The sequence below is a fragment of the Volvox carteri genome (genome assembly GCF_000143455.1).
Source record: "Volvox carteri f. nagariensis unplaced genomic scaffold VOLCAscaffold_12, whole genome shotgun sequence".
Lineage (NCBI taxonomy): Eukaryota > Viridiplantae > Chlorophyta > Chlorophyceae > Chlamydomonadales > Volvocaceae > Volvox > Volvox carteri.
In genome coordinates, this window is record NW_003307555.1 from 1937756 (window position 1) to 1948854 (window position 11099).

General features: G+C 50.4%; 2 protein-coding genes across 2 annotated transcripts in view; both read left to right on the top strand.

Annotated features, from left to right (window-relative positions):
- Positions 1 to 1069: 1069 nt before the first annotated feature.
- On the top strand, positions 1070 to 7178 carry VOLCADRAFT_89440 (uncharacterized protein; the record flags this gene model as incomplete). Its single annotated transcript, XM_002948953.1, has 5 exons — positions 1070 to 1135; positions 4543 to 4860; positions 6012 to 6086; positions 6876 to 6984; positions 7129 to 7178. The coding sequence occupies 5 exons, from the start codon at positions 1070 to 1072 to the stop codon at positions 7176 to 7178; spliced, it is 618 nt and encodes a 205-aa protein (XP_002948999.1).
- Positions 7179 to 7578: 400 nt separating this feature from the next.
- The window catches only part of VOLCADRAFT_89441 (uncharacterized protein), a gene marked incomplete at both ends in the record, with an annotated part of 7467 nt that continues 3946 nt past the window's right edge, over positions 7579 to 11099 (top strand). The window contains 6 exons of the mRNA XM_002948954.1: positions 7579 to 7631; positions 7718 to 7720; positions 8967 to 9042; positions 9469 to 9501; positions 9872 to 9928; positions 10236 to 10387. Of these exons, the coding sequence (XP_002949000.1) occupies positions 7579 to 7631; positions 7718 to 7720; positions 8967 to 9042; positions 9469 to 9501; positions 9872 to 9928; positions 10236 to 10387 (374 nt within the window). The remainder of the gene's footprint in view (positions 7632 to 7717; positions 7721 to 8966; positions 9043 to 9468; positions 9502 to 9871; positions 9929 to 10235; positions 10388 to 11099) is intronic.

Below are 11099 nucleotides of genomic sequence, written 5' to 3' on the forward strand. Positions count from 1 at the left end.
CTTGCTTACGAGTGGACACCTTCCATCTTATATGGCAGGTCGAAACGGAAGGTTGGCCACCACGCTGGGTAATTTTGCTCAATCCAAGGTATGTAATTACGTCCACACCCCGAGGTGTGCGCCTGAGGGCACCTGAGAGGTGCTTGAGGGCGGGCTGCTTCGTCGAGCCTCATGCTAGCTGTCCGCTAGTGCTAGTGGACAGTGTCGGGACACTGGCTGCAGGTGTATAGCCGGGGGTCCGCTGGGTTCGAGACCAAAATGTAACGACGCAAGGCCCATCTGAGCATCCCGGGTTACGCCTTTGCTGTGTTACAAATAGTGACTCCGAAGCCTTTCTTCCCTCCCTCCCATCCCCTTGATACACTCCGGGGTTCTGGTCCTGGAGTAAACTTTACTTTTCCTGCTAAATATTGGCAACGTCTATGTTTTCCTTCTCTTCTGTTATCGCTAGGAAACCCGTTCTTTAAGGATGAAAATTTGTGGCCGGAAGGTTGCAGATATAATTCCGGGTTGGGACCTGTATATGTAGCGGGTTAGGGAGTGCACAAATTCTTGCTTTGGCGTGCGCTCTGAAATGATCGCAGCGGCCCCTGCAGGGGCTCATGCGGTATGCATATGCCTTGCCCGGCCATCGATCGAATCGGTAGAGTGTGCGGAAATGTGGGTCGGCGGGCAGCTCCCCTACCTGTGACTCACCACCGCATCCCCAACTTATTATTCGTGGTACGCGATGATGATAGTGATGAGCGTGGGGTTGACACCTGATCCTGCTTTATCGCGACAAAGCAGGATCAGTGTCATACCTGCATTAGTAGACATGAAGATATGGACTACACAACACCAGACAGGCGTCTCCAGCGATTCATACCATGTATGGCTTCACCATCGCTGGTTTACGTACTCTTATCCGTGGTATACGAAATAAACCGAACCATTTCTGCTCTTCCTCATTCATAAATACATACAGAACACTCTGGTTGTGGGTGCAGCAGCAAGCTTAGCCCCTGTTAAGACCCCGGCCTCACCACCGGCTGGTGATGGATGGTTCTTCGGTGGTAATGATCCCATCATGCAACAAGATAAGAAGCTTATGTTGACATCGAAGTATTATGATGGAGACGTTATTACTGAAGTGGTAAGTGACTGTTTATTTCGTCATATGGGCGCATTGGTAGTCTATATATGGTCCAAACAATAACTCCCTTGCCTGCCGTCACCTGCTGCTGTCTGCTCCTCGGACTGCTCTGCATGGATGCATACATGCATGCATGGGTGCACATACATGTATACATCGATAAAAATAGACTTGCTATACGCACGCACACACACATGTGTCTGGTAGCAGCAGTGTTGGCCACTATCTAGCTTCGTGGGGGATGCAATGTACACTGCTTGGAGTGATGTGGAGCAAGGGAGTGACAGTGGAGTCTGGTTGTTCTGATCCGCATTTGCTGGTCTTTCACACATTGTCATCGATGCATGCATTCAACTAATTATTGCATTTACATTCCCCCTTTTGTAGATCGTCCAAATTACTTGCCATGCATTGTTGTAATGATACATAGCCATAACCCCCCACGGGGGGCATATATGGGCCCTCCGGCTTTTATGGACCGACCACCCCTGCACCTGTTTGGAACTTGTGATCTGTAACTTTAGTATAGGAGCATGCATGCAGGCAGAAGCAAGTAGGGTCAGGTACAGTAGCAATTCCATTGCAATTGTTGACAACAATGTTTTTGCATGCAGAGCAAATAGATATGCATATGGACAGGACACACAGTGCATGCACAGTGTTGTTGCACTCGTTAGAACAAAGAAGAGGCGATTCAACACTAACATGACCGCAACGAACCTTCCTTTGCGTACATGCAATGCATGTACACGTGCATTCGTCCATCATGCGATGGACACTGGCTGCGTTCAGCTTTGGGTTTCTTTCGCTCCGTCCTACAAAGACGAGTGGAATGTACTTCTGGAAAATGAGGTTCGTTCACGTATGTATGCTTCGCTGTCCATAACTATATATTTTGTCTACGGTTTGCCTATTGTTATTACAGATCTCTCTTGTCCTCAGTATACAATTAATAATTAATAGCGTATAAATGCTGCAAGCAATAGCCGCGCACGCACGCACTCCGCCAAACGCTGAACTCCAGAAACCTGCTGCAGCAGGTATATAGCTAGCTATTATAGTGACCAGGCTGACCTACCTGCGTGTACATGTAGTGGCAAACAGAGAAGCAGTTTGCAAAACAATGCTATAGTACCAAACTGGCCTTACACTAGCGCTAGCTCGGTGGTGGCCGCTAGATGCATCTGTCCATAAAATGGAGGACTGAGTGTCGATCGATGAACCATAAACCTAGTTTCGGGCCTATCTGTGTATTATACTGTGGCACTGATGAAAGGACCAATAGGAAATGATGTTTGTACGGACGTCTATCAGCGCGTTGTCGTCCGCCCTCCCAACATGGGGCCCTTCCTTGCGAACATCTGGCAGGCCCCCCACGTCGTTCAGCCGGGCACCTCAAGCCCGGCCTGGCGGAAGAGTCTGCCGTGGCTGGGTGTATGTAGTAGGTGGTACACAGTACGGCACACATATCAACTAGAAATACGCGCTCGAAGCGCTTGACCAGCATCTCGGGAGGCCTTTTCAGCGGCCGGCTACTGCAGTGTAGTACTAGCTGGCCACTGGAAATGCTTCTCAAAATGCTGGCGGAGCGTTTTAGCGCATATTTATAGATGATATGCATGTGTGCCGTACTATGTACAGCTACTACACGGGGACACAGCTCGCTCGTCTTAACATGGCCAAGCGGCTATAGCTAATGCATATGGGAACAATCGAAGAGCGATGTTAAGGAAATGTATAGGAGCCACGAGGCTTCGGGTTCGGCCCTGATTTGGTCCGCTCTAATTGAGCCGCTTGGCAATCAATATCAATCAATATCTGCATCCTGCTGCCCAGGCAAGTTGCTCACCGTGCACGCATGCCGGCGACCTCCGTCTGTAAAATTCCGTACCCTCTATAGATTGTGACCTTCGTAGATTAGGAAGGGACCGTCTCTACCTATTGGAGTAGGGCACAGACCACATTAACATTAACATTGTGCGCACGTCATCAGAATATACGTTGTTGCTCTCGTTGTCCTCAGCTGTTACATCGTGATTACACTAGTGTAATACTACAACCGCCCTGGCAGCGATGCAACTGGCAGCAAACCTAACCAAACTCAATCCGAACAGCCCGCTAGCCGCTAGCTAGCTAGCTGTCAATGACGCCGCTAAAGCTTCCACTCGCTGCCTTGAAGAGCGTTCCTGCACCACCCCGCGCGCTGATCGACTTGGCATCCCCTCCCCTTTTTGGTCTCCCCGCAATCCGTCGGCTCAACCCTATATGGCTGCCATGCCATGCCTCACAATCCCTTATTTCAATTGTAACAGTGGCCGGCCGTCCAGCTACGGCTGTCCAGGGCCGACCGCCCTGCGTACGCATAATGACGCTGCCGCCGAAAAGCGCCACCAATTGCGGTCCGAACAAATCAAATCGTATCACTTATGAAGTCGTGGGGAAACGTTTTTGCGCGGCGGAAATGGGCACAGCCGCGGAGCACAGTGCTCTGCCATCCAGCCCGCAATGAGGGCCATCCAGCCCGTGACGACACCGATTAACATTTCCAGTTGGAAGTGCCCCAGGTCAACAATTATGGCTGAAGTAATGGGAGGCCAGCATGCGAGTACCCGCTGGGCCAAGGCTATAATCGGCTATAGTGCGAGGGTTGGCTTTGCCGGCAACAAACACCAACTGAACTGAAAGACTTTGGTGGGATTCAACACGTCATTGCAGATAAGCGCAGCCAGAGGAAGCCGGGCCTGGGTGCGAGATGTCGCAAGGTAGCATGAGTCGATGGGGTGCGATAATCCACACAGACAGGGCAAGCACATCCAAACTGCAGGAGGTCTTGTTGTAGTGCACCACCTGCGTTTGTGCTGCAACCAGCTGCGGTTGTGTGAAAGATGTAGCTGTCCTGGGCAACCCGCGGGCCGGGCAAGAGTGGCCTGCAGCTCCCCCGGAAAACGGCGTTCAGTACAGAATTGCAAATAGATCAATGCTGTCAAATAGCCGCAGCCGCAGCGCGTCCGGAAGGACCGGCGACGGATAGAATTTGCGAGGGCGGGCCTTACGGATGAAAGCAGCTCATTTTTATACTCGAGAGCCGCGGGTTAAATGGATGGAAGAGACGCCGGGTGCTTTCGTAGATACGTAATAGTTCTTACATTAATTACTTTTCATTTTTTACAAATGTTAATTTATTTCTTTATCCTAGTAATGAGCAATCTTAGCAATTAAAGGCGCGGCGGATCAAACAGACCTCGTCTATCTCAGCATCATCACTACTGCGAGGTATAGAGTTTGGATGTTGCAGGCAGTTCTTTCTCTCTTGTATATGGCTCTCTATGTGCATGTGCCCCAGCCATGTCACACACCTGGTGCTATATGGTGATAACATCGTATCCTTGCTTTAAATCTGTTTGCAGGTGCTGGTCGTTTTACCCAGAACATCACAATTTTCAGATAATGCCCTGCCAGTCGTAGATGAAAGTGGCTGCAGTGCATTAGAGTCAGCTTCTGGCAAGACGTCCAGCTGGAAATACGAAGATCGAGCGAATGTCCTACTTGTGGATCTGGGCATGAAGTACCCGAAAACCTGCACGTATACAATCATCGCGAGAAATGTTAAGAACTCCAATGCTGCAGGGGTCATCTACATCTTACCAAGCGAGGGTTTCGTATCTGACTTCTCTAATATCTTAACAAATACACCCCAAAGCATTCCTTATGGATTTATCACAAAGGTAAGGGTTTACTCCTGGTGCAAGATCTAGAAGTGATGACCCAATAACACGTGTGCATGCATATATTACTAGGGTTTGGCACCACTGGTAAGGCGCGACCATTGCCCCCGGGAGATCCCGGGATCGATACCCCTTAGGGTCAAAAGTCCTTCCGATGGTGGAAGGCATTGCGCCCCTAGTTGATGGACGGTGGTGACCTGGGATAAAGTTAACCTGCGAGCCGACCAGGAATGGAGTTGCGCCGCTGTCGACCCGGCAGATTCCGTTGGATGCTGGTGGTGGGTGCGGAACCTGAGCGATCCACTGAGAAGTTGACTAGGGTGACTGGATGAGGGTGCCCCGAAATACCGGGGAAGGCAGGGTTTCGCAGGGTAGCTGCCACGGGCGAAGATACACCCCCCTGTTTCACACATCATATATGCCAGGGATTCGACTTTTCTGTAACAAGGTTTTGATGGTCTACATCGGCCCCTGGTATGCTAGGCATGATGAATAAGGTCCAGCTCTATTATGATTTGTGCAATGGGGGGATACAGCTTCACCTGTGGCCACGAGCCTGTAAGTCCATCCCTGCTAATGTTTCCTAGGGAGGCACCTTCAACCTTTTCACACAACATGCCGACTTTTGCGAACGAAGTCCGTCCTGTGACTTTCTCGGGTTCAGCACCCACTACCATCGCCCGCATGCATCCAGCGGAATCTGGCTGGATCACGCAGCGGCGGCAACAACTCCCCTCCTTGTCGGTCGGCTCGCAGGTCTATCTCTAGCGATCGCTATAACTGGGATCTGTCCTTCATGTCCCTCGGCATGCGCATGCATCTATCTACCCTTTTAGTTACAGTCGAGGGATGATTTTCCCAAAACAATCCCGGATGCAGTATCCCGGGGGGCATATATCATCACCACGGGATCTGCATCCGCCGATCGGTGGTACTTTCCTGAAGTCGTGATATAAGCAGCACTGGAATCCTCCAACGACCACATGGTATACATGTTTGCTGTGTTTGGAGCTGACCATTGTATATAGAAGGCAGGGCACGATCTGAGACCATGAAGAAAACGAACATGGCATGATGAAGGTTATGAGTGTGCGTGGTATGTTTATATACCTGCATGTATGCACCGCCGCCGCCTGATGATGGTCATACAGGCTCAAGGTGTCTGGGTGAAGGATAACATGCTGAAGATGAGAAACCATGAATCATCCCGTCTCCATTATGTTACGGTAAGTAATAATATCCAGCCGTGTTTTCATTTTTATGACATGGAACCCTCAGCCCCTTAGCCACCATAGTCCATTCATATTGGTTAACCGTTTGGTAATCCATCCCCTAAAAAGCTTAGATACGTACATACGTGTGGATCGCAGAGACCACAAGCTCATAAGGCCAGCAGAGCGTAAGAATCCACACAAATAGCGAGGAGCAGTCTGTGCGTGTTTAGGTAGGCCGCTGGTGTTTCTTCATCATGTGTTCTTACCTGCTTTGCATGCCGACGTGGATTGCATGCATGGCACTGACAGGCGACTGCACATTCGGGCCCGGGGTGTCAGGAAACCAAAGTAGGGCTACATAGGGCCCAGCGGCACCCTGCGGCGGCATACATGTCAACTATGTGTGTGTTACCGCAGCGCTAGTGCTGCTGCCGCACGTGACACGAGTAGTGATGTGCCAAGCCACCACCGCTTGCTTATTAATAAGTATGTCCCATATATAAATATTTATGGAACATAAATGTAGTTGAGTTGGGTGTCACTGTTGCAAACTTGATTGCTCTTAAGGATGATAATCGCAGGCATTGCAGGTGAAGCTTCACCTGCAATGCCTGCGATTATCATCCTTTTTTATTGCAAGCTACGTCCGTTAATTGCAAACTCTAACATACATACAAGGGTGCATATGAATACAGTATGTACCTGCCCCTGCCCTTTCTTTGCACATGAGTGCATGTGTGCCCTTGTTTGAATTATGGGTTGTTGGGGCTTTGTTCCTTCCCATGCATCCATCGCCAACAGGAGGACATTCCGGTAGGAAAAATCCTTGCTGCGTTCTCTAGCTACGGGCCGACCACCCGCTACAAGCCAGACATTGTTGCCCCGGGAGAGCTTGTCCTTACAGCGAAAGGTGGGACCGATTGGTGGGTCAATCATGAGGGTGGGTGTGCGCACATGTATGTTGCCCAATTGCATAGGAGATGGGAAGTCCAATTACGTTGGATGAATATATACATATGGATCCCGCTCTCACACATGTACACCCCGGGATCAGGACCAGTCAAGGTCGAATATTCTTCCTATGGTACCACCGCTGGAAGGTAATGGTTCCCCTAGTTGATGGACGGTGGTGACCTGGGATAAAGTTGACTCGCGAGCCGACCAGGAACGGAGTCGAACCGCTGTTAATCCGGCAGATTCCGTTGGATGCCGGTGGTGGGTGCGGAACCTGAGCGATGCACTGAGAAGTCGACTAGGGTGACTAGATGAGGCTGCCCCCTAACACCGGGGAAGGCAGGATCTGCCGGGTAGTGGCCGCAGGGTGAAGATACGGGCCCCCTGTCCCGCACATCATATGTACATGTACTGCCGCGCCGATGCGTGCACTACAGACATTCCCCATCACAATGCAAGGCAGGCTAGGATTACTGATCAATAAAATAGACCTTGATGTCCTCTATGCTTTCATGAATATTGCTCGCTTTCATTGGTCTGCGGTACATATATGCGTTCGAATTGTACGTACATGCATAAAGTATATACTTATGACGGAAAACGGTAAGCATGTAATAAATGGCATATCTCTACTTCCCCTAGGCCCCACTCAACGTGTTAATCCTCCCCCCCGCTTTACGATCCTGCAGCTGGTGAGTATTGCTCGGACACAGCAAGCACAGGGACCTCTGTGGCCACCGCATTGGTAAGGATGAACCAACTAGTGCTGTTGTCCAGCTTGCATATTGCTGGCTGGCTGCTTGTTGAAAGGTTGCAAGCAGTCGCATGGAGAGGCGGTACGCTGCAGCAGTACTGCTCTTTGCTTGTACGGAACCCTAGCACGATGTGTGGTGGGATGAGTTACCAGCAGGTTGCGGTTGTGATCGTCCCCGGGGTACCACCCGGCCGGGGTGTGGGTGGTGGGATGCGGTGGCAATATCAAATGCGAACTAGTGACTTCAAGTATTGGCGTATTTGCGTGCATGCTTGGTTGGTTTTGTTTGAATGAGTGGGTGCAGCATGCGCATGTGCAGCAGTGTATCCGCGGAGGGTCCTTACTACGTCTTGCTCGCATACTTACTTGCATGCATGCATGCACCATATGGTGCCGGCCATTGGCGAGTGTGCATCATTGCTGTGCCTGTCTTTCCGTGGCTGCCAGCACAATAATCATGTTGCTTATATGCCGTGCTGTATGTGGTGGGCCGGCTAAATATACTACTGGTCGACCCGCCACCGCCAATGTCAGCCAACTGCCTGCAGCTGTGTGCCTGACCGTAGTATGGCTAGGCGCTGAAAAGGCCTATCGAGATGCCGGCAGAGCGCGATAGCGGGTATTTATAGACGATGTGTGCGCTGTGTACTCTTCACACGGCAGCTATGCACTGCACTGGCCCACTGCACTGGCCCACTGCACTGTTCTTTAAGCTAACATCTGACCAGCGGATCTGTAAAGAACTAAAAAGATTGTCAAAATGTGCTTGCAGGTGTCTGGGCATATTGCCTTGGCGTCCCAGTATTTTAGGTAAGTGCCGATTATAGCTTATTATTATGTAGTTAATAATAATGATGGATCTTACTGGGATCGAGACCTGTCAGGGTCGAAAATCCTTCCGATGGTGGAAGGTAAAAGTGCCCTTAGTCGATGGGCGGTGGTGACCTGGGATAAAGTTATAACCTGCTAGCTTACCAGGAATGGAGTTGAGCCGCCGTCGATCCGGCAGATTCCGTTGGATGCCGATGATGGGTACTGCACCTGTGCTAAGATCGACTGAGAAGTCGGCTAGGGTGACCAGATGAGAGTGCCCCGAAATACCGGGGAAGGCAAGGTTTCGCCGGGTAGCTGCCATGGGTGAAGATATGCCCCCCTGTCCCACACATCATCATATGTATGTACAGCGATGGATTTTACCCCCGGGGCTCGAAGGACTTCGATGAATCCACACCGTTGTCTGCAAACGGGCCGCTACTGAAGGTAAGTGTAAATAATGATGTAGTACCGCGCGCGAGGGTGATGTGAATTTCGTGAATTCCAGGTGCATGCCACAGGGCGGCAATCCTACGGGGCGGGGTCCCTCGAACATTCTTGCTGCGGGGGCCCCGCCCCAAGAGTTTACATATGATCAAAATTCTACAGACGAGGGATGTTCGTGTGCATCAGTTTGTGATGGGCCGCTTGCCTTGCATTATCCTCGCATTAGTAATCTGAAGCCAACCCTGCAGTTAGGTAGGTCTGCTAAGTAGCGCTACTTTACATTGCAATAGGCAACTGTCCCTATCGGGACATGTGGATTTGTGTCTGTGCTCCACCTAAGTGCGATGTACACACGGCTGGCGGGGTTGTGTGCCTATCTACGTGGCCACATGGCTGTTGGTTGACACGCTGCATGACATGCTGCAGGCGATTGCTATAGTCGGAGCCGAGTCACTCAAGGTAGGTAAATAATATGTGGTATGGTGGCCAGGTAAGGCGGTGCACCCAGGGTGGGGAGGAACCTAGATAGGCCTGCAACCGCCGCTTCTCATTCCCCCTTGCGCACGGCGCTATTCCAATCAGTAATGTACTGTAGGTCAACACATGCATGCATGCTGGGGCTGGGGCTGGGGCTGTGCCGCGACCCGGAAATTGGATGGCTTGACCACCAGTCAAATGTGGGAATCAGTAAACATTCATATATGCCTGTTGCCTATTGGCTATATGTGTCTTTTGTGCATGTGATCCCGTATCGGGCGTTTTTCTTGTCTTGACATTCCCTACTACGCACATTGGCGCTCGGTGGCAACTAATAACTAACTGCCTGCAGGGCGGAATAGCAAGGGCTTCAGGAGAGTACCTGGGCTCACCTCCGGATAGATACCAGGTAGGTATCGTACATACATACACCAGCATTACATTTATCAGTATCCCGCCGGGCACTCATCACGCAAAGTGTGCCCGGCCGAACAGACCTGTCGAGTTGGCATCGAGGTATGATGTATGCATGTGCATGAGAGGACGGGTAGGACGAGACCGCTTTTAACGAACATGCAACCGCCGCCACCACACATACTGGTGCTCTACATACTGGTTGCATTCAGGGTTGCATCCTTTGTCCACATTGCTGGTTAGGAGTCGTGATTGGCTCTGTCGCTGTGCCTGTATGTTTGTTCGTACGCTCCCCCTCTCAGGGGTGGGGACACCTAAATCTTGCGAGCTCTCTGCCACTATGGACCAAGGAGACCAATGCCGAGAACCTTCAGCGTATTCAAGTCGTGAACGGCGCTGCTATCTATGATGGAGAGACATACTACATATGCGGGATCAATGCAACAGGCGCCGGGTACGGAAGCCGGCAGATACTATATATATATACATATATATACATATATATATGTATATACAAGAATAGCAAGAATTGTGTAAACCATATATATACATGTATATATACCACACTACTATACTTCGCCATACGAACTGTAAGTCCAAGGCGGCGGGTCCAGCCGTCTAGGACCCCTCCTCATCCATTCACCCGAACAACCGAAGAGACGGAGGGTTCGGCAATCGCCACCAATCCAGCGTGCGAATCTGGTCCATCAACTGCGACCTCAACTCCACATCTCAGCAGCTAGCCATAATCTCGCGCTCCCGACTAATTCGGGGGTCTCCCCAGGAATCGAACCCAGGACCTTAAACCGCGAATCGCATATGTATATATATATATATATACATATATATATATATATACATATATATATACATATATATGTATATATATATGTATATATATATATATATGTATATATATATATATATACATATGCGATTCGCGGTTTAAGGTCCTGGGTTCGATTCCTGGGGAGACCCCCGAATTAGTCGGGAGCGCGAGATTATGGCTAGCTGCTGAGATGTGGAGTTGAGGTCGCAGTTGATGGACCAGATTCGCACGCTGGATTGGTGGCGATTGCCGAACCCTCCGTCTCTTCGGTTGTTCGGGTGAATGGATGAGGAGGGGTCCTAGACGCCTGGACCCGCCGCCTTGGACTTACAGTTCG